The sequence below is a fragment of the Alosa pseudoharengus genome, unplaced genomic scaffold (assembly GCF_046254945.1).
Source record: "Alosa pseudoharengus isolate Yale_2024_CS ecotype anadromous, Long Island Sound unplaced genomic scaffold, YU_APseudo_1.1 YU_APseudo_1.1_scf_11, whole genome shotgun sequence".
Taxonomy (NCBI): Eukaryota; Metazoa; Chordata; class Actinopteri; order Clupeiformes; family Clupeidae; genus Alosa; species Alosa pseudoharengus.
In genome coordinates, this window is record NW_027468576.1 from 6,389,581 (window position 1) to 6,414,517 (window position 24,937).

Genomic DNA, 24,937 nt, shown 5'->3' on the forward strand with positions numbered 1-24,937 from the left:
TGCTGATTGGCTGAATTTCTTTGAGATAGACACTATAGTCTGACCTTGGTTTTACAATGCACACGATTCTGGTTTGAGCCAGTTTTCATCCGTACCTGCCATTCACCTTCCTAACCACAATGTCTCCTAGAAGCGGTTATCTAGGCCTACCCTAGACCTTTCTTATCACAAAACACTTTACATACATTTCACACTACATAATTATGTCTAGTGGCACTTACAATACACATTTTAAAATATGCTTATTTTTCAAACAGGATTATATATTAAAACATTAAAACAATGTTCATCTTTTCATTTACTATATGTCATCATGAATACTTAGCAAGAATACTTTTTATACAACAGCAGGGTTTATGTTTCATAGTATGATTACATTTTGCTTAACCAAGGTTATACTTCAATCATACTTTCAACGTCATTTCAACTTTTGATATTACTGGTTAAACTCTTTTGCAGTTTTATTAGTTTCAATTTCTAACTTATACAACATCATATATACTGTATACGCGGACAGCGTGATCAAGACCTCACACAAAGTGGAGCCACCAATATATTAGCTTCTGCTCTGGTTCATAAATGTTCCATGCCAAGTCACATATCTAATGTCACTTATGAGTGGATCAGCAAACTTTCAAATCAAGCAGTTATAACGAGCGCTCCAGCTGGCAAGTGTGCATTATTGGTCATGCCAATACTGTGGCATACACTAACTTGAAGTGAATTGAATGAGAATCATTGTGTGTGCTTTTGGTAGAGAAAATGAGAGCGAGAGCGAGAGAGAGAAAGAGAGAGAGAGAGAGAGTGAGAGAGACGAATAGGCATGTGTGCATGTGTTTAAAAGGCAGTGCAGGACAGTTCCCAAGGTCATACTAGACAGAGACACACACACACACACACACACAGATGTCTCAGAAGACTCATAAAGGTTCAGATCTTGTTGCACCTCCACTGATGATGGAGGAGCTCATAGCCCCATTGCTGTCTACACACACACACACACACACACACACACACACACACACACACACACACACACACACACACACACACACTTCACATTCCATTTGCAAAATGAATATCAAGATCACAGAATCAACAAAAACACAGCACATCATCCACGTGAAGGATATGCTAATGCCAAGACACACACACACACACACACACACACACACACACACACACACACACACACACACACACACACACACACACACACACACACACACACACACACACATGGGATTAGGTCTGCATCCCAGCGTAACCTCCACGAGTCGTTCTCAGGCGAGTGTATTTTTTTTCTCGGAGGGAGACTGTGGCTTGTGCAGCACTGTAATTACATTTGAAAAGAAAGGTCTCGCTCAACTTCAGCCCGCTTATTCTTCTGCTGCCGCAGAGGGCGGCTTTAGCATTCCCGGCCATACGCCTTCCACTCGCACTGCCCCACCTCACCACGTCCAACAGCACCGAGCCGACGGCTCCCCAAAGGTCATCCCCAGCGAGAAGGTGAAAGAGAGAGAGAGAGAGGGAGAGGAGGTGGGAGAACCAGAGAGCGGTCAGATTAAAGAATGACAGACCAACAGAGGGGAGAGTAGGCTTGCTTGTTTGTTTAGCAGGATCCCAATTATGCTGCTTGAAATAGACACTATCATCCTTGTCCAGAAACTCTGGCCAGCTGTGTGTTTGCGTGAGCGTGTGTTTGATCAGCGTGATGGGACAGGAAGTAGTCAGAGGGTGGCACACGGTCAAGATGAAGGCTCACCAATCTGTAGTGCGTGTGTATGTGAGAGTATGAGAGTGTGTGTGTGTGTGTGTGTGTGTGTGTGTGTGGGGGGGGGGCAAAGTGGTGAACAGCATCTGAAACGATCTTGACCACTGGCACACTAAGGGCTGAAAAGCTTTGGAATTCAGAGGTTGTGCTTGGGATGATTTTTTTCGGGCCAACAGAGACTGCACACACAACAAACATAACAATGACACAGTGATGGATTCTGGGGATTTTCAAGGCTATGAGGAATTTTTAGATGTTTCTGAGAATAGCTTTTCACAATCAATCACTAAAATCAATCTGCTGACTCCAACAAATCATATTTATGTTTATGTAATGTAAATGTGCATACATTTTGCCATTATTGTGTTCAGATGTGCATATAAAGTTACACAAACATCTGTATTAACTCTCTTGCACACACACACACACACACACACACACACACACACACACACACACACAGCACATTATATGCTCCATATAGTTTACAACACATACATCACACCCCCACATATAGCCTGTTTGTCTGAGACAGGGGTCTCAGTGTGTTAGTGGTCAGGGGTTCAGCACAGGGACAGCCAACAGGAAATGTGCTGGTCTGGGAGTTTTCCACCATGTGGTCCTCACAGCCCTCAAAGTGGCTCTCCTGTGCGCCGCTGGAGAAGGGACTCGGGCCAGGCCGGCTTCCTGTGTGGCTCTTATCACACAACTAGTCTAAGTGCAATCTTGGCTCTCTGCTAGAAGTCCAATCTGTGTAATTACAGTTAAAATATTCTCTCCTTGCTTTGCCTCCACTGGTCCAAAATTATATCAGAGCATTTGATCGCCACAAGCTGCTGTATACATGAGAAACACTCCTAAACACACACTAAAATGTCTGAGGTGCTAGGAGTCCTAACCAGGTTGATAGAGGTGTCCACAGGCACATCTGTTTATGGGACTACTGTGTGTACTTCTGTTTATGGCAGAGACCCCCTAGTACTCTGCGTACTTGTTTTTTGAAGTGCAAGGAATAAACAATCTGTGCAGTTCAGCCAGTTGTTCTTTCATGCTATTCCCACTCTGCCACTGCTGTATGGTGCTTTCTTTTTATGAGATGTTAAATGATTTACAGAGCTGAAGCTTCTCTTTTTTTTTTCTCCTGTGTCCAACTGACCGTTATAGCAGTGCTGCAGCACTAAAACTCGCAGTTCCCAGACTCCTCGCCAGAGATGAAACAACCACAGAGAGCCCGACTTTCCTGTCGGGAGTCGCGGAAGCAGGCTGCTACTCTTCTAGAGCGTTCACAGGGACAGCGGCTGCCATTCGCAAGCCCTTTCCCAAGGATATCCAAAACATCACCACGAGAGAAAGTAAAACTGGAAATAACTTCCAGAAAAGCCCCGTCCAAGTATAAAACAACACCACAGACATGAGAGTACAGACAGAAAGACAGACAGAGAGACACACAAGATGGAAAGAGAGAAAGTGAGTGTCTCTGGAAGTGTTGGCTGTGTCCACACGTCTGTAATCATCGGAGCTTATCTAGCAGGATTACTTTCTAATCAATCTGGCCAGGCGCTTGGCTTCTTTAATCCCTGGAGGAGATAAGAGGGCTCCATACAGCTCTGTGCCTTTCAAAAGAGTGAGCTCACTCTGTAATTTCAAAACCAACGCTGTTTACCACACCAGCATATCTCTCTCTCTCTCTCCCTCTCTCCCTCTCTCGCTATGTCTCTCTCTCTCTCTCTCTCGCTATGTCTCTCTCTCTCTCTATGTCTCTCTCTCTCTCTCTCATCTCTTTCAGCCTTTGGCTCTACATAACTCCGCAGTCAGCAGCTTCTTACTAGTAAACACATTGGTTGTACCACCAGGGCCCTCCTTGGCTGCATCAGCAAAGAGGACGCACTGAAACAAGACCATATTGGTTTATTTTTAAAACACCATTACTGTAAGCCCAGGGACGGCAGCTCTCCTGGCAAGCCTGGATTACAAAGTAGCCATGGGAATGGCCAGTTTGTGTCATCCTTTGTTATTGCCGCGTATTGCTACACGCTATATGGGTCAACAGGGCGACTTCTGTGAGCCAGGATAATGCCATTAGAGCAACACAAAAAGCTGGAAGTTTAAAGCAGAGAGTGGAAATGTGAGCGGACCATTCCCTCCCCTCTAGATTACTCCCTGAACACGCGGAGAGGAGAGGATGAGGAGAGGGGGATGAGAGGAGAGGAGAGGAGAGGAGAGGAGAAAAGGGGAGAGGAGAGGAGAGGAGAGAATGAGGCTGTGGACTACACCGCTGGCAGAGTAATGGGATCTGGGTGCACAGAAGGGGCTCATGGTTGGGGCTCTGGGACAGACGGGGGGTTGCCTGCTGTAGACATATTCACACAGACTACACATGCTCAAACACTCCCAAAAGACTTACAGAAGTGGCTAAGAGTGGTAGCTTGAGGACAATCTGTTGGTTACCAGCTGAACACACACACACACACACACACACACACACACACACACACACACACACACACACGTAACACAAGGAATCATTTGGCAGATTTTGGGCCTGTCGTTTGGACCTGCTTTTCATCGGACAGGAACAGGAACACCAACACTGAACTGAACTATGCCTTTGATGCAGGTCAGACAGAGAGAGAGAGCCAGAACGGGTGGGTGGGAATGGTTCTGGGACAGAGAGAAAGGGCTGACGTGAAACACAGAGCCAATTTGGAAGGCAAGTGAAGGACAGATACAACAGAAATGTTTCCATCCCGGCTAGTACTATGTCATTTTGTGCTTCTGGTCCAAAATTCTGTGAAAATGTAGGAGCGGCTTTGACTGCAGCATGCCATCACGCATATATCAAAACGCATAAGTTAGTAAGCTGCCTAACTTTTGTCGGGTGCCAACAGTGCAGCTGTTGATGTCTGCAAGGCAAGCCTCTTGGCTTTTAGCGAGTTTGAGAAACTTCTCTTAAAAATGGTAAGAAACTAGAACAGAGGTTCAAGTAATGGGTTCCTCAGTGAAGCATTCCTCATTTCCCAATCACCTCCCAGCACATCTGTCACCCAAAGATCCGTGAGAGTCCTTCCTGATGGGGGATCAAGGGTAAAGCCGAGACCTTAAACCCCTACATCCACAGCCCCGGCAGCGCCGATCGCACCAATCAAACACTCCCGGCTGCCGCCTCAGCCCTTGGGCTACAGGAACGGTAATTTTCTAAGTGATTTTCTATAAGCACATTCAGATAATAGACCAATACACTGACAAATAACTCTTCAATTTGTTAGGAAAAATATGATTAGCGCTGGAATTCACTTGAACTATATTTCAGAACATGGCTCTAACTAACACACACATCACAGAACATGTGTAACTGGCAACAGGCCAAAAGGCGGCTGGTGAAACAGGGCAGGCTTAGAGGTTGACAACAATGAAGCGCGTCAACACATCTGCACTAAGGGGCATCGTGGGCCCATTTTCAAATTGGTGTCAGAGTCGCTGGCCTTGTGCGTCAGCTTACACAATTCCCATAACACAGATGAAGCGTGGGAGGATTACTGGGCCTGCAGGGGCAATGAGTGTAGACACTGTAGAACATACACACACATACACACACACACACACACACACACACACATCGAGTGTGCCACCATCACATAAAGATGACCCACATACTTCATCCCTGACCCCAATACTCATCTCGAGGCTGCTCATCAGACTAAGCTATGAGTCCTGACTGATCCGACTCCAGGACAGTATTGGTGGAAACTTTGCAATCTGCAAGAAATGCTTTTCTGTGTTCTCCTGATTGATGGGGGGGTATGTGCAATGGCCAAGTCCTACTCTATCTTTCTCCCTCAAGCAAACAGCTTCTGTCAGCCTCTCCCCCATCTTTCTCCTCCTCTGTGTTTATTTCTCTGTCTCTCTGTCAGTCCCCCTCTCTCTCCCTCTGTTTGCTTTCTCTCGCTCCCCCGATCTCTGCTCTCACTCCTGCTGCATCACAATGGAGCACTGCGTAAAACAGGCTCAGCGCTGTCGCCACGGCAGCAGCAGCAGCAGCAGCAGCAGCAGCATCAGTGTGCTCCCGGAGACTGCTGACGCTGATAAAAAGGCGAGATTGCTTGCAAGACAACAAGCCACACTATCAATACAGCTCTCTCTACCTCTCTCCACCATCCTCTCTCCTCCTCTCTCTCTCTCTCCCTCCCTTCCACACTCCCATCGGCCCTCTCTCCATCTCTGCCCATCTCGCCCCCCCCCCATCTTGCTCTCCTTCCTCTCCCGTCTCAATCATCACACTCTCTCTCTTGTCTCTCTCTCCCCCGCTCAGAGTTCTCATACAGGCAGCATGTGAGAGATCATATCAATTTCCCTCAGCAAAACCATTTGAAGGAGGAAGAGAGAGCGCAAACCAGCGCAAGACCTGGGGGGAGGGGTAGCAGCGACACAGAGCAATGTAGCCTCTGGTTTTAGAGGCAGAATGAAAACAGCATACTTAATTCTCCTTGTCCTATACTGGACACTTGGACAAACCCCCTGTGGACGGAAGAAATGGAGACAGAAAGCGAAAAAGAAAGAGGGAGAGTGAAATCAGGGACCGGAGGAGTGGGACGAGACACCAACGCACCAGCAGCTCATTCCCTCACTGCAGTGGCATTCTCAAACTATGGCTGCCATTTTCCTGCACTCTGACATCTGACATTTCCCTCAAAGATCCTTTGTTATGGTTCATATTTCAGACCCAGAGAGCACTTCTGAAATGAATTCATGTGGAGTGAAAGTGGCAGAGGAGTGTTTGGAAAAGACGAGGGAATTGAGGAGCGTTTGTTCATTTCTAATCCTCTCAGTGGAGTTGGGCTTTAACACTTCAGAACACGACTGTGGAGACATATGGCTGGAGAGATAGAAACTTCAGGCCTCATTAAAATACCTGTCATTATAATCCCACTGAACCAAGCTGAACAGTGACCTGACACACACACACACACACACACACACACACACACACACACACACACACACACACACACACACACACACACACACACACACACACACACACACACACACACACACACACACACACACACACACACACACACACACACACACACACACACACACACACACACACACACACACACACACACACAGCCACCACACTGGCATTTGCACAAAAGCATCTACAGTCACACATTCCTACACACACAAACACTGGCATTTGGGAAAAAAAGCAAGCTTTAGACACATAAACAACACACACATATACACACACACACACACACAAATATCTTGATTCCTACCCCTCCTCCTCCACCTGAGTTGATTTAAGCACATGTACAATACCAAACACTAGGTGGAGATAAATGATTGGCAAACTGGAGAAGACAAGACAAGACAAGACAAGAGAAGAGAAGAGAAGAGAAGAGAAGAGAAGAGAAGAGAAGAGAAGAGAAGAGAAGAGAAGAGAAGAGAAGAGAAGAGAAGAGAAGAGAAGAGAAGAGAAGAGAAGAGAAGAGAAGAGAAGAGAAGAGAAGAGAAGAGAAGAGAAGAGAAGAGAAGAGAAGAGAAGAGAAGAGAAGAGAAGAGAAGAGAAGAGAAGAGAAGAGAAGAGAAGAGAAGAGAAGCCTGCTCTTAAGCAGTACACCACCTGTGGGCAGTGCCTTTGGGCAGGCCTGTCGCTGGAACACTCTCCAGGGCTGAACACTACCGTTACGTGCGCTGGGCACAGCCAACACTTTCCATCTCACTCCCAGCTGCTGGGAAGGTTTCCAGTATGCTCGGGCCTCTGTCTCCACTCTACACTCTGCACGCTTGGCATGTGTTCAAATACACACACACACACACACACACACACACACACACACACACTCTCACATACACACACACTCTCACACACACACACACACACACACACACACATGGAAGGCAAAGGTACTGATAACATGATATAGCTCACAGTCAATTCTCTGATATAGTGCAGAGCTTATCAGCATTCCAAAACCTCGATACGAACCATTTGCGCTGTCTTCAGAGAGAGGACATTTGAAAGATGCGCAGCATCAAAATGGTTAAATACCACACTCCCCTTCTCCCTTGGCCCACCGAAGACCTCCACTGCCCCTCCCCCAACGCATCCCACAGCGCGCTGCTACCTCTGCAATCTTTCAGCGGCTTGTCAGGGTGTTTCGACGCTTGTTCAGGCCGAAGGTTGTAATTATCACTCCATTCTGCTGTTGAGGCGCGGGACATGGAGGGCAATACAGTCTCTACCCTCCCTCTCTCTCCAGAGGAATAAGGAGAGGATGAGAGGAGGACAGGAGGAAAGAGGGAGCAACAGTGTGTGTGTGTGTGTGTGTGTGTGTGTGTGTGTGTGTGTGTAAAGGGGGGAGTGGGGAGGTTAGGGGGTGAGAACATGCAAGGGATCGTAAAACTTTTATTAGACAGTAAATCACCAGATCTGAAATGCATGTGGACCGTTGTCTGAGAGCAGGTTGGCCCGAGCACTTGGTGCTTTATCGTTTTAATTACTGATCACAATCATAAACACTGGTGCTCAGATGGACAGGCACACAGCACCAAGGCCTCAGTGACCTCATGGTGCATGGGACGCAGGTGGACGGTAGATTCAGTAGTCTGTGTGCAAGTCTTTGGTAATGCTGAAACACACACACACACACACACACACACACACACACACACACACACTGATAAACACAAGCTGTGCCCCTTGCTCTCACTCACACACACAAACAGCAGTATTTCTGCCACAGCCCCGTCCTGTCAGTACGAGGCCAGAACACATGTCCTACTCAGCCTACTTTGTCACCATCGTAATCCCACTGCGAGGAAACAAAGAGATTAAAGGGAAACAGTGCGCTTGAAGGGATCCCATTCAGGAGCCACACAGATGCCCTCCAAGGCCACTGGGGATGCTAAGCACACACATATTAAATTAGAGTGGTAAACAGACTCATAATAAAGGCCTCACTGGAACTAAAGGTCTCTCTCTAGAAATATGACAAGATGTGACAAATGTTTTTAGAAATAAAAGAGAATAAGGAGCCTAGAGTCCATCATGCATGTCTATTTGGAAATGAGCTGTATCATTCATCTAGATTCAGACACAGTAATTAGTCACCTCACAACACACTCTCCTGTAATTATAAGGTATCCATGACAGTGATCACAGGAAACTCTTGATTGTTGATTATATGAACCACCTTCATTTTGGAAGATTAACGGAAGACAATCTGATGTCAGCGACACATAGCAAAAATAACCTCATTTCCCTCCTGTGTCAACACAAAAATGGCCAGGAAATGGGTCCATTTAACTACTTAGTATCATGCAATCACTTCATGTTGCCTTGTACAAGTGTTTGCTCTCTGTAGATAGAGAGAGTTTCCTTGCAGGCTCCTCCAGCCCTTAGGGAGTGTAGCAGGATGCCACTGGCACACTCGGCTTGTCTTAGCAGTGTCCACATGGCACAGTGCTGTCCCGCACCATTGCCTGAGACACTGCAGAGAGAGAGAGAGAGTGGGTGCCAGGAGTTTGGTGAAATCCTCAGCTCTCTTAGTCCTCCGATTACAAATGGAAACCTTGGTCGTTGGAGCAGGCCCCACGTTCACATGTTGTTTTTTCCTGTGTGCTCATAGGTGTGTAGGTCTATGCGTGTGAGTGTGTGTGTGTGTGTGTATTGGGCTTGAAGGGGCGGCAACCGAGGCTTAGAAATGACCTCATCCATTGTTTCTCCATTCCGCTGCTGGAGAAATGTCTTCTGCAGGAAATGGAGGACACAGGATCACAGCCCCTGCAAACCTGACCGCCAGAAGACCCTTCAGCCCCGCACTCCAAGAAGAACCTTTGGTCACTCCTCTATCCTCAAGGACCTGTGCTGTTGCAAGCTTGTATCTTTCTTTGTTAGTCTTCATTGCATTACTTTGGCTTAAAAAAGCCAGAGCTGCAAGACAATCTCATTTCCACTTGGCACAATGCTCTCCTCCACAGCAGTAGCGACCACAGTCATCTCTTTTTCAGCCACTGCCAAATGACCCTACTGGGAGTGGTGACCACCAACCCCAGGCCACTCAGTCAGTCCAAACTATCCGTCAGTCGGTCCATCGCTCTATTGTTACCGTGGTGACAATTAGACCCTGTGTGGCACGTCGCTGATGAGGAGCCTCCATCCTGTTATTGCTCTAGCAGATGTACTGTGGGTCCGTGAGTCAGAGTGGGGAAAGTATGACACCACAGCCACAGACAAACATAATACGCAGATTACTGCACTGTCTCCTCACAGCCACAGTGTGGGCAGACAACATTCACTCTGCACTCTTATTTTATCATCTTGAGCTCAGGGTGAGACTGAAACCAGATACTACTGCTACACGGTCAGTTGCATGTTAACCGAATCCATGTAACTGTGCACTTGCCAGAAAGATAAAATCCCATCCAAACATGCTGCACGGTTCCTGCTGCAGCTGACTTCAGTGCATGAGGATATGGTGGTGGAAGTAAATAAAATCATTGCTGAAGGGCTGAGAAAAAAATCTGCTATAAATTATGTCAACACTGAATATGATTACCAGCATTCACACCCCCTGTGCCTACACAGACACACACAACTCGCAAACATGTTTAAAAACACTGCATTTGAGCACCCCCGACCCCCCCCCCCCCCCCCCACACACACACACACACAAATAATAACACACGCTACACAGATACATACAAACATTTGCCCCATTTGCAGCAAGTGTGTGCCTCGTTTACGAGTTCACACAGGATGAAAGGCTTTGAGCTCAGTTGCCTAGGGGCTTGAGGGTCCCTTAACTTGCCAAGTTGGCAACACTAATGACAAACAACTTTTGAAGAGATATATTCTTTTTGCAGTACCATCACATTTTAAAAGAATAACACAGAAATGCATCTTTGGGGCACTTTAAAATCTACGTGTTCTGGGACTTTATGTGCTTTCTATCTGGGGTAGTAGCACAGTCTGGGTTGAAGCCATCTGGAACCTTCTATAATCACCTTCCCAGCTATAATAAGGGTATTAAAACAAACACAAACCAAACATGAGGCTTTTATTTATAAACCTCAAGAATGAGAAAGAAAAAAAAGAATAGGCAAGCAAATAGGAAAACAAAACATCAGGAGATGAGCAGAGGGGAGAGGAGAGGAGAGGAGAGTGGTCTAGGTAAAGGGAGGGGTGGGAGACAGAGGAGGAGAAGAAGAAGAAGAGAGAGGAGCAAAGGGAACAGAGAGCAGGAAGGGTAGAAAGGAAGGTGAAAGAGCTGTTGTTCCTTGTGGTGCGTTATGGTCACAGGCTCACCGGGAGCAGAAGCGCGTAAAGCGTTTCTCTAGACACGCAGCAAAAATGTCTGGTATGTTTAGGTTGAGCGACTGCACTCTGGGTAGAGAAAGAAAGAAAGAGAGAGAGAGAGAGAGAAAGAAAGAAAGAGAGAGAGAGGCTGCCCTGTGAAATTAACCATCATGCTCAGTGGACTGCTCACAGCTCCTGGGTGGCCCCTGCTGGGTTGTCGGTCCAGCCGGTCCACTGCACACTACTGCCCCCTCGCAACCCCCCCCCCCCCCATCCACCTATGGGGCAACCCACAGCGCACCGGAATGTTACCCTGGGTCAGGTGATCACATAGGATCTTCAGCATGAGCAGTTCTCAGTGTTTAACACCAGAGCCAAGCCTGAGTCACTGTTAAGACACCAGTGCTCCACCTCATCAAGCCCATTTAACACCTGTGTTCTTCATCTGATTTGGGACAACCGCACTTTTATCAAAGCATTCAGGATACATAACCTACAGGCAGCTAATCTTGAGTCCAGCCCACTGACCCTGCATCAGTGCCCTAAAAACAAGCATGCATCCTCCCTGCAGGAAAACACTCCTTTTCCCTGGCCTCTTGCCTCGGGCGTTACAGGCGTGTGGACCTAATGTAGCAGTGCACACACTCTCTCTCTGGGAGCACCACGCTCTGGAGAACGCCTGAGTGCCATGGCACACGCTCGGCGATTCAGGCTCGGCGCAGGCGGAATGTGTGTGCAGCCGTGCGGACAGCCTGCAGCAGAGAGCAGCCTGGCACTGCGCTAACGAGCTGGGGTAATAACGACGGCGTGAGCGCAACGGCTCTCTCTGGCAGTAAAGAGGCAGCTGGTAAACATCAGACTGCGCGGCGGGGGATCAAAAGAGAAACAAGGCAGCAGCAAACCGAGACAAACGATGAAATATAGAGCAAGGGGCATTCGCAGACCCAGACTCAGCTGAAAAACACATACTGCACCGTGGAGGCTTTAGCCCCGAAAGAGTGCTCTGTGCTTGAACAGTGTGTGTGTGTGTGGGTGTGGGTGTGGGTGTGTGTGTGTGTGTGTGTGTGTGTGTGTGTGTGTGTGTGTGTGTGTACGTGTCTATGGGTGTGTGAGACTGTGTTTGTGTGTGTGTGTGTGTGTGTGTGTGAGTGTGTGTCACACTATCCTGTAACACCATAGCTATAAAATGCTGCAAGGTTTAAAAGGGAAACAGAGATAAATCCCCCCTGAGGGAATTCCACACTCATTGAAGGAATAAGACATCATGAGGAGAGAGGAGAGGAGTGAAAGAATGAGCCACACAGAGGAAAGAATAAGGAGCAGAGATGAGAAGACATGACAGTGGCTGAGGAGAGGAGAGGAGAGATGAAAAGAAAGGAAAGGAGAGATCATAAAACAGCAAAGGAATCAGGTGGAAAAGAGAAGCAATGAAAGGCCCAGACAGAGCGCAGAAGAGCCGAGCTGGAAATCGCTGCGATAAGGGCTGAATGTCAGGACAGAGGAAAGGGAGATGAGAGGAATGCATTATCTCACATCTCTTACCTTCACCGCTGTGGGGCCCCTATTTTCCCTGGCCGTCTACCGCAGCGCCCGGACGCACCTCGCAGAAATCCAGCTCAGAGCGGCTCAGGCGGGTCCTCCTCCTCTCTCTGCCTCTCAGCTGCTGCGGCAGCATCTGGAAGAGGAGCTACAGCAGCGCACAGTTGTTGTTGAGAGAAGCGTGGAGGGGATGGCAGAGCGCAGCGCGGCAGTGCCTAGACACACCCCCTTCCCTCTGAGCCTGTCCAATGGAGGCTTGGGGGTCAGATCCCTCACAGCTTAGAGCTCTCTCAAGCTATCTCTCAGATGGTCCAGCAGTCCTTTCCTCCTGCTGAATGATCAAGACATGACCACAAATTACAGGAAGGCAAATGGAGAGAGATTGCATGCAGTTTGAATGAGTGGGGGAGGGAGCAAAATACATAATATTACAATTTAGCTTTAGCATCATGCATAATGGCATTGGCATGGTTTAGCTGGGCAGTGGGCACATCCCTAGGACTAGTTGTATTAGGTAGGCTCCAGCTGAAATTCATCGCTCAGAGTGATTAGAAAAACAGCATGGAAGGAGTCGTGCTTTCAGGACGTGCCTGTCATTTTTGCAGTGCGGTAGCCTAGTCTTTCCCTCCACGCTACGCCAGAATTGCTCTTCCGTACAATCCTACTACAGGTTTTTTTTAGAGTCATACAGTGCGAGGCAAAACAAGCATAACATGGCCTGGTGATAAATGGCTATTCTTTATTATCAGCTTAATGGCACATCCCTTAGCGACTTAGCGCGCGTGCAGTCAGACACAGACACAAGAAAAATATTTTCTGAGCACCTAAAATTTCTGTGACAAAATAGGCTACACTAGGGTGAAGTCGTTTTAAACACTATCAATGGCTGTAAATTGTGCACGTACTTAATGATTCCAGTCCACTCATGCACAAGCACAACGCAGCCCTCAAAGACTGATAATTCCATTCCATAACTCACCTTTAAAAAAAAGTCTCATAAGGCCAAAGATCGCATAAACTGTGCGCTATCTGCGGTTTTCCTCAAAAGTGTTCAGGTAAAATGACGCAACCAAATGCTCAATAAACCGACCCTTAATGGTAACATCTTCCGAACCAGCTGATGATCAACCAAGTTATTCAGCATAATCTACAAGATATAAGCCCACAGGCCTGATGGGTTACAATTCTACTACATGTAGCTTATCACCGTGTCTTCATAGGCCTACTAGATATAAAAATCAACCTACAAGGACCGTGTTAAGAAAAAATGGAGAACTGTAGCCCATGTGGAGACATCAAAGAAAGTATCGTCGTTTGCTGTAAGCTAATTTAGTGCTAACAATAGGGTATGTCCATCACTGACAGCAGAAGTTTCAACCTGGACGGCCACTAATTCATATGTAAGAGGTCAGGTAAATACACTGAAATGTGCATTAAATTATATGCGATTACAGCTGAATTCAAGTGAGAACAGCCATCTGCTGGTGAAAGAGGGTAATCACAGTTGTTGAAGAGCAACATAGATAATGCCAGAAGAGCAAGATGTTGAGAAGCCCCTGAACATGTGTAGCCTACAGTCAAGCCAGACTTTTTTAGTTTGAACCCAATTATATAGGTAAATCGTATGGTATTTCCTTCACAAATTTGTTTTAGGCTGCCTAATCACAGTAGCCTATCAGGAAACGTTTTCACGACGCCTTGATGCTTTAGTTGAGTTTAAAATGGAGAAAGGGCAGCTGGTTAGAGGTCAGAAAATGTATTTTGTAACGTACATTAAATTATTTATTTACGTATGTAATTAAGAACTATCACCGCGGGGTTATTATAATAATTTAATTCTTCATTTTCCCTTACCAACATGTCTACCTTACATATGTCGCATGCAGAAACCCGAAGAGCTGCCCATAGTTTGCCTGAAATTGAATGGGTGAATGTAAATATAAGTTCAAAACGTGACAGGTTATACTATTATAATGTCGCATGGTAATTTATGTGATATATGAATTATATTGTTTGTAAAAAATCGTACTGAAAAAATGACCCGCTGCAGGCATTATTACAGACATTCTTCCTCTCTGATTTTTCCCTCGGAAAAAGCGCCAAGTTCTACCCAGAACGGCCGTCGGTTGTCAAATTGTTTACCAATGTAACAGATGAATATTTGTTTTGCTGCAGTAAAATCTTGAAGGATGTTAACAGCTATACTGTTTGTCACCATTTAATCGGTAAGTGGATATCTAAGTTAATAGCGAGGTTTTTATGAGTGCGCAGTATTGCCTTATGTAATGTTGAACTAGTTACCGAAAAATGAACCGGCGTGTTCGCACACTCCTCCCCACTGTTGTTGGCTGTGTGGCTAACGTTAATTCACACTGTTGATAGTTAATTGCCATGCAGATGGTTTCCATTTTGCTTATGTCTTAATTAACATTAGTGCATATTTTGAAGGGTGTTTTTGTCTTTTATTTGCTTTCATAATCATGAGCTGGGTGAAACCCTGGAGCGCATAACTAAGAAGAACAGCGGACCTTAGCATAGTTACCTAGCGCGTGTTGTGGGCTAGCAAGCTAGCTAGCCAAGCTAGCGTTGAACGAACCGCCAGGTATCGGTAAAGTTTGATTTGTTGACGTACATATTCCACTCAGTTCAAACGAAAATGCTGTTTACATTTATGCCAATTACGTAACGGTATAACAAAAGTTAAGAATATATAGGTATCCGTTTACGTTACTCATTTTATGAATTGTTCAAAATATGTCTTAACATGTAACGTTGATATGTGACAGTTAGCAAGCAAGCAAACAGACTAAGATCACGTAGGCAGCTGTTATGCTAGCTAGCGAAGTTAACGTTGGTAGTCCAATGAACTGTCACTAAACCTTAACGTTAACATTAACCATCTTAGAAACGCTATCATTTGTAATTATTTGCGAATTAATTTGTTGTCGAATTTGGGCATTTAACATCATAAACATCTCAGTCAAATCTTGACTTTGGTTAATTTCATTCATGGTAAGGTTACCGTTAAGCTTTAATATTACATTTTAACGTGACACATGTTGGAATTGAGGGTGAGCTATTATAAACGCATACATTTCATGTTTGTGTAGTGACAGGGAATTGACGTGTGAAGTGTGGATCAGCTCTGCCTCGATAGCACAATGCCCGGACTTCAGGCAGATGGTGTGGTGGCGGCGCTAGGTAGTCCCATCAAGAAGAGCAAACTCTCCCTGAAGTTCTTCCAGAAGAAAGAGACCAAGCGGGCGCTCGATTTCTCTGAGACTCATGCAGAAGAGCAGAATACACAGCCTCTGGAAGCAGAAGAACCTGCTTGGTAACTTCATTTTTTCTCTTTAGAATCTGACATATGGGCGTGTAATTGTAATTGGGTCAGGTCCAATGCAGTTCCTTCATGCAGAAATTAATTATGCTGTGAATATTGAACAAATCATGTTCATGTTGGTGAAGCTCGCCATTGAACCACTGTAAATTGATATGGACAAATCAACTTTTTTCAACTTTTCTAAAACGTACATTGTTCCTATCAGCTGTGACCAGGTGGTGCCAGGTCCCTGTCCCACATCTCCTCTCACCTGTGAAAGGAGAGAGAACTTGGTGCCATTTGTTGGATTGAATAATCTTGGAAATACCTGTTATTTGAACAGCATCCTGCAGGTGTGTTGACTATTGCAATGACTATCTACTGATTATGTAATACATTTATGCTGCACCTGGGTGTAATATAAAAATGTAAAAAGTATTTTAAACTGTAGCCCCACACATGACCAATTGATACATTTTGGAGTGGCACAAACTGACACTTGAGCCTAGTGTGACAATGTAGCCAATCTAGGCATTGTGAGAAACTTTCTGACTTTGTCATTCCTTCCACTTATAGGTCTTGTACTATTGCCCCGGATTTAAAGAAGCCATCAGGAAACTGTACAAGCTGTCCAAGCGCAGGGATAAACAAAAGGAGGCTATGAAGAATGAGGTTAGTCAGAAGTTAGTTTGAGATGGCTTTGTTGATGGCAGTTATTTCATTGCAGACTTTTCTGCAACTTTTGAACAAGGATGGTTTAACTCAGCGGTCCCCAACCACCGGGCCGCGCCGCAGGACATTCCTAACCGGGCCGTAGCCTACGACACGAGTTTAAAAAAAAATGCATGCAAACTAAACTAAATTTAATTCGCAATAATGTCACGTTTTTACATGGCATAGGCCTATATGCAGTTGTTTGATTGCGCGCATGTTTGCAAGGTCTATTTTCTTACGTCTGTCTGTCCCGCCTTCAACACTTTTACATATTGCCTTCAGCGCTGCGCAGCCTCAGGTCAGCTCACTTCACTTGATCAGTTCTTGGCGAACGGTAGTGTCACACGGAGTTAACTAAACTGCTAGAATGAGCAACAACAAAAAACAAGCATCTTTAGCAGGTCACTGGTGTACTGGCCAGAGTGTTTGAGTTGCGAGAGCCGCTGCAGAGATTTCTTACAGAAAAAAAGTCACCGTTAGCTGCACATTTTAGTGATGAGGACTGGGTGTCAAAACTCGCTTACCTGTGTGACATATTCGGGTTGCTTAATGACCTCAACCTGTCACTCCAGGGGAGAATGACGACTGTCTTTAAACTGGCAGATAAAGTCGCTGCATTTAAAGCCAAGCTTGATTTGTGGGGACGACGAGTGGACCGTGTATTTGATATGTTCCAAACAGTAGTGGGTTTTGGGAGAGACTGAGGCAGGGCCCTTTCTCTTGCAGCTGGTGCGCAATCACCTTGTTGTGCTTTCAAATGAGTTTGAGCGTTACTTCCCATCCTCCAAAGATCCACGGCAAACCAATGAGTGGGTCCGCAACCCATTTGTCAATATCCCGAATAGTCCTAACTTGTCAGCGCAGGAGGAAGAGCAGTTGATCGAAATTGCTTAAGAGTGTGTATAAGGAAACCTCTCTGGCGGGTTTTTGGATCAAAACCAAAGCAGAATATCCCGAGATAGCCGTAAAAGCGCTGAAAACGTTTCCCACCACGTATCTACCGGTATGCGAGGCCGGGTTTTCGGCAATGACTGCAACTAAGACCGAATTGCGCAATCGACTGGACATTTCAAACACACTGAGGGTGTCACTGTCTTCCATCACCCCCAGATGGAAGCTTCTTGTTGCAGGGAAACAAGCAGGGCTCCCACTGATTATATTCGTAATGCACGTTTAGTTCCCATGTTTTGTTCCCATATTTTGTTAAGCATGTTCACACTTATAGATGTAGTTCATATTGTTCAATTTTCACTTCTTCAAGTTCACGTTTTTCACAAGAGATCGTTACCTTCACTGTTCATACATAACTGGAGCTAGTTCTTTTCAAGTAATGCATGCACAACACATATGGAACATGGAACCCCCCCCCCCCCCCCCCCCCCGCCGGTCCGTGAAAAAAAAATAGAAATCAAACCGGTCCATGGTACATAAAAGGTTGGGGACCCCTGGTTTAACTCATGACCACTTACCTGTATATTTACAATTGAAAATTGATTCATTAGTATTATTGGTATAGTTGCTATTAGTATAATTTACTACCTTCTTTATTTATTGCTACAATTAACTCTTTAAAAGTAGTTAATTTTTTCATTAATCCCTAAAGGTGTGGGTTTTTGAACATTCTAACATACGATTCCGTACCGCAATAATTCAAGGTTCTAAAATTCTATGTTGAATTCAATGAACCCAGAGCCTTATCAAAGTCCTTTTAGGCAAGTCCCTCCACTCGGCGGCCATATACCAACGTTTTATGGGCACTCATAGGGCACAGTCTTTGGGTCGAACTGCGCGTGCGCAAGGCTTCACGACACCAATCTTGCTCCAGCGGCGAGATCACAACACATGATTGGCACGATGTCTTCACAACACACCATATGATTGGCTCAATGTATTCACATCACACCACATGATTGGCTCAATGTATTCACATGTCGACGTTTTGCCGAGGAAGGGGTGGGATATGTGCAGACAATGGCCATATTGGCGCGACAAACTAGCCCCATGCATTTCTATGGAATATTTTCTGAGTGCTGTGTCTCCACATTAGAAAGCCTCTGGCCTTATTAAGGTTTTGCACCTACGTCATAATGTCATGTGACCGTTTGTTTACAACTAGAGTGGTAGGCAAGGCACTGCAGAGAGTGGTAGGCAAGCCTACAACAGCCGGGTTGCATAGGCTACACATAGTTACAAATAGCTTCAAAATATCAAATATTGACTGGGATGCCGACCACTTGTGTAGGCCCTAACAGTTGGTTTTACAATAAGAAGCAAAAAGGCGACGAACGACCGTTTAGCCTACCTATCCTCGTGGTTGTGGAGGATGATCGTTAGCAGCTGTGAAGTCTTTTATTCTCAAGATGGCCTAATGGTGTAGCCTACTGTCTACGAAGACGTAGGCTAAAATACAACTATCTAGTCATCCAAAAATGAATTGCCAGAGATAGGCTATGAAGGGAAAAAGTGCAGCATTTTAAACATAGCAAGATTATTTTTACCGGAACAGTTTGTTCTAATTTGTCTCGTGAAATTCGTGCTTGTGGACATCAATCACCTATCTTCTGTCCTTCTATTTCAAGTTATCATGAGTGTCATTTGATTATATAATCACAAAATAAATGAAAACAGAATATGTGCTATAGCCTACAGCTCAGTTAGGCTAACTCCCGTATGTCAAAATAAACTGATTTTTGAGCTGAACTTAACACAGCAACCTCAAACACCACTGTTGAACCTAGGCTACTGCTTCAGTCATGTAAGAAATAAGCAGTTACCCGTTTAATCAAGTCCACATGACTAAAATAACAGCATATTTAAAGGCTGAGCTAGCATAACAGCCTAATATAGCCTGTATATAGTGTGACGGTACACCTTTAAGGGTTACCTATAATTACAACTGCAATTGTTTTCTGCGGCATTGGCGACAGATCACCCGGATCATGATTATGAACACAAAGACAAAACAGCCTTCAAAATAAGTACCAGTGTTAATTAAGACATCGGCAAAATGGAAACGGTCTACCTGATAATGAATTTACTGTCATTGATCCCCTTATGTGTGTCTGTGTGTTTCAGCAGGATGGAACTGAAGTGGAGGAGCAGGCCCCAGCTCAGGTGGAACTGCTGGGAAGTTTCTACACCCTCATCACTTCAGTAGAGCAGCTGCAGTCTAACTTCCTTCTCAGTCCCGACAAGTACAGCGAGGGAGAGCTCGCCACTCCGCCTCGCAAGCTGTTGAACTCACTCAGGTACTACAGAGGCAGGTTAGGAAGGGAGGAATGAAGATGCCTTTGTCAAAAATGATGCAATAAAATAAATATGTTGTTGTAGAGAACACTCCTCCACTCTAGGAAGGTTCTACAAATGACAGATACAGTATTGTCATGTTTACCTTATACATCTTAGCAACAGTAGGTGGAAATGATTGCTCACTGCACTATTGACTTCACCATTGTTTCAACTGCTTCATTGCTTCATTGTTTTTTAGTGTACATCTCTCATTGCTGGTGCATCTGAAGGGTGTAATGATACCTAGGTTCAGACAGTAGGATTAGAGTGGGATGATTTCTTGCCCCAGCTGGGGAAACATGCATTTTGTGTCAGTAAACACATGATGCAATCAGAGGTCACTTTAACTGAATATTTTCCATCATTGACAGTTTTTTGTTTTTAATAACGACAGAAAAATCTGATAATCTGTCAAAGTGATGGATGTCTTTCAAAGTGGCATGTTTTTCAAATAAATCCAACAAGGTAGGCGGAATCTGGATTCGCAGTTCGAGCATTTCTTCATCACTCATTTAACCGCTCTTGTGAAAAGCCCTTAATTATTGACATGACTTCACAAGCCCAAAGATCAGACAGCCTTCTCCAGAAGTTGGTAAATGCACTGTACTATACTGCAGCACGGCTTGCTAATTCTTGTCATCGTTGGGTCTTTCCACAGGCAGCTGAACCCCATGTATGAGGGATACCTGCAGCATGACGCGCAGGAGGTGTTGCAGTGCATCCTGGGATACATACAGGAGGCTTGTGAGACCATCTGCAAGGAGCAGCAGCAGTCTGAGCCGGGGGAGAAGGAGGAGGAGCACTCGGCAGAGCAGCGATCCTCAGAGGAGGAAGTGGGAGCAGAGGGCCAACTGAGTGGGAAGAGGAAAAGTGACACGGAAGCTGGGAATGCCAAGAAGAAGCCCAAATCCCAGACTAAGGGCCAGAACGCTAAGGAGCAAGAGGAGGAAGTGGAGCCAGCCAGCCACCCTCTCACTCGCTCTAAGAGGAAGTCCTCCGGTGACATCACTACAGAGGGCGTCAGCGAGCATCCAGTCAAGGGGACCCAGGAAGAAGGGGAGACAGAGAAGGAGAAGGAAGGAGGGAATGATGCGGAGGAGGGAAAGAGCGAGAGCTCGTCCAAAGAGACGGGCAAGAGAAAGAAACGTGCACGTCTTAGCTGGCTGAAAACGTCATCGGGGAAACAGCCCAGCATCTTCTCTAAGTTCCGGAGCATGGGCCGCCTGAGTACACAAGGAGGCAGCCGTGCTGAGAGCAGAGAGGATCATGGGAAAGAGGGCACCAGTGCATGCCAAGACATACCAGACAATACCACACCCATATCGGAACAGACAAAGACCCAGTCTGAGAACAAATGCAAGCCCCAGAGTGAAGGTAGGCTTTTAAGTTGTCTTACAGCAGTTTAAAATGCCTATATTTAAAGGAGCATATTGTATCCGTATTAGTCATTGTGTACTTGTAAGAAATATTAGTCTCTAATACTCCTCAGTGTGTCTAACTTTGTCAGTGGTGCCCTATTAACAAGCTGAAGCAATGCTCTGTATCATGTTTGGTCTGTGGTGAGCTCATGTGATGTTTGAACCTTATTTCCTCTCTCTGTCCTAAGTAGAGGTGCAAGGCTTTGATGTGCTGAAGCGCCTGTTCCAGGGTCAGCTGGTGCTGAGAACACGCTGTCTGGAGTGTGAGTGTTTCACCGAGCGCCGGGAGGACTTCCAGGACATCAGCGTCCCTGTCCAGGAGGACGAACCGGCCCCCAGGGAAACCAGCTCAGAGAGTAAGTGCTGATGATGGTCTTGGACTTGTGTCTGAAGTCTCGGCTCCTTAGTGTGCGTTTCCACATCAGCTTACACTTATTAGTAACAGGGTATCCATTTTTAAAAGTCATTTTAAAGTGTCATGGAAAGTCAGGGGATTTGAAAATGTTTAGGGCAAAGTCATAGAACACCAGGGATATCAGCCATATTTTCCATGCAGTATTTTTCTTTCTTGGACTACTTGATTTTGCTTAACAACTTACAATCACTTCAGGTAACAATGTGTTATGCCATTAATAGGCCCAGATGTAAACCGTGGCTGTAACTCTCCTCTCTGATTGTTCCCCTCTCAGTCTCTCCGGAGCCCAAGCCTGAGCTGAAGACGCTGAAGTGGGCCATCTCTCAGTTTGCCTCTGTGGAACGGATCGTGGGCGAGGACAAGTACTTCTGTGAGACCTGCCACCATTACACTGAGGCTGAGAGGAGCCTGTTATTCGACAAAACCCCCGAGGTCATAACCATCCATCTCAAGTGCTTTTCTGCCAACTCCTCTGAGTAAGTCTAACTCCATTACATGGGAACAGAGGGTGGGAGGGATAGGAGTTAATTGCCAAAAGTATGACTAATTCTGTTCAAATAAGAACTAAAATAAATGTGAAACAAATGATTTCAGTGCTTGTGGAAGTGCAAGTGTGTGAATCTGTGGCAGTGTTGATGATGAACTTGGTGTGTTTGCTGCTCTGTGCGGCAGGATGGACCCGTATGCGGGCCTGTCGAAGGTGAACACCCCTCTGCAGACGCCGCTGCAGCTGTCCCTGGAGGAGTGGAGCACGGGCGCAGCCCCCCGGGGCCAGCACTACCAGCTCTTCGCCGTGGTCATGCACAGCGGCGTCACCATCAGCAGCGGCCACTACACCACCTACATCCGCATGTCCGACCTCCACAACGTCAGCCACAGGGAGGAGGGCGCCGAGGAGGAGGAGGAGAAAGAGGCCAAGCAGGAGGAGGAGGTGGTGAAGGAGCAGCAGCCGCTGAAGAAAGAGGAGACTGCGGCGCAGGAGTATGATGACGGAGAGGTGTCCTTCAGCCTGAGCGGGCGGGGGGCAAGCTCGGCACCTGCTGCCACTGCGGGGAGCGGAGCCAAAGCCGGGGGCAAGAAGGCCCTAGAGGGGGTGGGGCTGCTGGGGGGCCAGAGGAGCCTGGCCACCTACGAGCTGGGCAGCAGCACCAAACAGCAGCCGGCCAACACAGACAAGAGCGGCTTCCCCTCCGGCCTGCAGCCCCTCAGCGGAGGACTGAAGAAAGAGAAGGACGCCAGCTTGGCCGAGGGGGAGCAGGGTCGGAGGGGGGACGAGCTCGCCCTGCAGAACCTCCTGGACTACGAGGGGAAGTGGCTGCTGTTTGACGACTCTGAGGTGCGTCTGTATGAAGAGGAGGACTTCCTCCGCGCCTGCTCGCCCGAGACCTGCAGCACGTCCACGCCTTATCTACTGTTCTACCGGAGAGTGGAGGCACACAAGTGAGGGGGCAGGACTCTGCTGATTGCCCCCCCCCCCTCCCCTCCACTGCTCTCTGTATCAGAGTTTTATTTCCACGTTCTGTTCCTCTCTTTGTTGACCCTCCGTCTGTCCCCAGACTCTTCTTCCTCGCTTGGACCGCACCTTGGCACTTAATACAGTGCGTCTTTACAAACTCGCCCTTTATGTATGGCAAGTTTGCTTTTCATATGACCAGATAGAGAAATAATTTGTCTCTCGTGCACTGGTTTCTGTTTTTAGATATTTTTGTTTCCTCGTTTTGTTTTATAAAGAGCACAATATATTCTTGTACGTTGGTCGTTGCTATATAGTTAAGGTACCATTCAAGAAAATCCTGAGAGCATGACTGTATACCCATCCTTGCTGTAAAATAAGATGAATAGTTTAGCTTACCTATAGTAGTTCTCAGTTATGCAGTTCGCTCGTCAGGACAGGCAGTGAGCAGGTTGAGAAAGGCCGTCTTGGTATGTTATCAGTTGTCCGAATTGTTAAGTGGAATATTTGCACAGCGTTAAGTCCATTTAGCTGAAGTGTCTAAGCTACTTTGGGTTGGGTTGGATCTGGTGGATTGGATCCACTGACGGCAGGGATGAAAATGAAATGTACCTCATTCCAGCAGAGCAAGCTTTTTTTTTTACCCGCATGGCCTGAGAGCAGGAGTTAACAACGTTTGACCAATTTAGATTGCAGGCTGTTCCTACGCATTTCTGTGAATTCCATACTTTTGCTTTCGCTAATTGTTTGAAAGTAAGTAAAATGCTTTTGGTCTGATATCTGGTTATTGCAGGAGTCTCCATCCAGTTGACCTGTGTCTTTCCTGTTTTTGTAGACGCTCTTGTACTCTTTATTAAAACACCAGCAATATCTACATTCCACTGTGTGGTTGTATTTTATCAGTTAAAGAGAACACCAGTACAGACATTAAAATTTATTTAGTAAAATATTTAAAGTAAACAAAAGCTACATAAAACAATTCAAGGATGTTTGAAACAGTACCCTATTTTCTTTTTTTCTTTTCTTTTTTTAACAAATGCAGTACCAGTAACTTAAAAAAGAAGATGAACCGTCATGATAAATAGTGGTACATTTTCTTTGCTTGTTGTCATTTTGGATTAAATAGTAAACTTTCAAGTTGTACAATGTCTAATAAAATGCATCGGAACACAGTTTAAAAAATAAAAAGTGCACACAGGAAATTTAATCCAGATTGACACATACCGTACGCTGTAAAAATCCATTTTCAGTTCCAATGATTTTGTAACAGACCGTTTTTGTAAACGTAAAAGGTATTGGAATGACGTACCAATGTTAAACACAAGCTCCCCCCCATCCTCCCTATGCAGGAACACTGAATTTTCTCAAGGGCCGTTGATATTTACAAACAAATAAATTATCCTTTTCTTCATGTGCACAAGCCATCTCCTTTCCTTTTCTTCATGGTATTTGTTCACATCTCGAGTTTACGAAGACTCATTCGACTGAAGGAATCTCTGTAAAAGACATGAGAACAATTATTTCACACAGGATCCAGCTTCTCAACAAGGACCATTACATGAATTCCTTCAGGGCCACTACCTTGTCAAGTTGTCCTTTTGCTGCATGGTAAAAGGAGCAAAGGAAAAGATGAAATGGGTTTGCCGGAGGGTAAAGCAGTGAGTAAGCAGGTGAAGCTTGCCAGAGGAGAAGGCAGTCTGTCTACTC

The 24,937-nt window shown here is 45.9% G+C and overlaps 3 protein-coding genes across 18 annotated transcripts in view; 1 reads left to right on the forward strand and 2 right to left on the reverse strand.

The window, feature by feature from the left end:
- The window catches only part of kank4 (KN motif and ankyrin repeat domains 4), a 49,809-nt gene extending 37,016 nt beyond the window's left edge, over positions 1-12,793 (reverse strand). For 2 of the 3 annotated variants that reach the window (XM_076277835.1, XM_076277836.1), the window contains exon 1: positions 12,624-12,793. The gene's annotated coding sequence lies outside the window, so the exon portion shown is untranslated. Of the gene's footprint in view, positions 1-12,614 lie in introns of all 3 variants that reach the window. The other variant, XM_076277838.1, reaches the window with a different exon arrangement.
- Positions 12,794-14,710: 1,917 nt separating this feature from the next.
- Positions 14,711-24,166, forward strand: usp1 (ubiquitin specific peptidase 1). 3 transcript variants are annotated; one of them, XM_076277852.1, is made up of 9 exons: positions 14,711-14,845; positions 15,731-15,954; positions 16,169-16,295; positions 16,519-16,614; positions 19,732-19,904; positions 20,603-21,318; positions 21,554-21,718; positions 22,052-22,253; positions 22,450-24,166. In XM_076277852.1, the coding sequence occupies exons 2-9, from the start codon at positions 15,782-15,784 to the stop codon at positions 23,219-23,221; spliced, it is 2,424 nt and encodes an 807-aa protein (XP_076133967.1). In that variant the 5' UTR covers positions 14,711-14,845; positions 15,731-15,781; the 3' UTR covers positions 23,222-24,166. The 3 variants fall into 3 exon arrangements, with proteins under 3 accessions (XP_076133967.1, XP_076133969.1, XP_076133968.1); XM_076277854.1 differs by having other exon boundaries at positions 19,735-19,904; XM_076277853.1 differs by lacking the exon at positions 14,711-14,845 and adding an exon at positions 14,929-15,222.
- The window catches only part of dock7 (dedicator of cytokinesis 7), a 49,971-nt gene continuing 49,183 nt past the window's right edge, over positions 24,150-24,937 (reverse strand). For all 12 annotated transcript variants that reach the window (XM_076277851.1, XM_076277850.1, XM_076277846.1 and 9 more), the window contains one exon: positions 24,150-24,726. In XM_076277851.1, the coding sequence (XP_076133966.1) occupies positions 24,684-24,726 (43 nt within the window). In that variant the 3' untranslated portion in view covers positions 24,150-24,683. The remainder of the gene's footprint in view (positions 24,727-24,937) is intronic.

Coding starts and splice junctions, on each gene's coding strand:
- usp1 (XM_076277852.1), top strand. CDS start 15,782: ATGCCCGGACTTCAGGCAGATGGTGTGGTGGCGGCGCTAGGTAGTCCC. Junction 19,905..20,602: donor AAGCTGTTGAACTCACTCAG/GTACTACAGAGG, acceptor GTCTTTCCACAG/GCAGCTGAACCCCATGTATG. Junction 21,719..22,051: donor CAGGGAAACCAGCTCAGAGA/GTAAGTGCTGAT, acceptor TTCCCCTCTCAG/TCTCTCCGGAGCCCAAGCCT.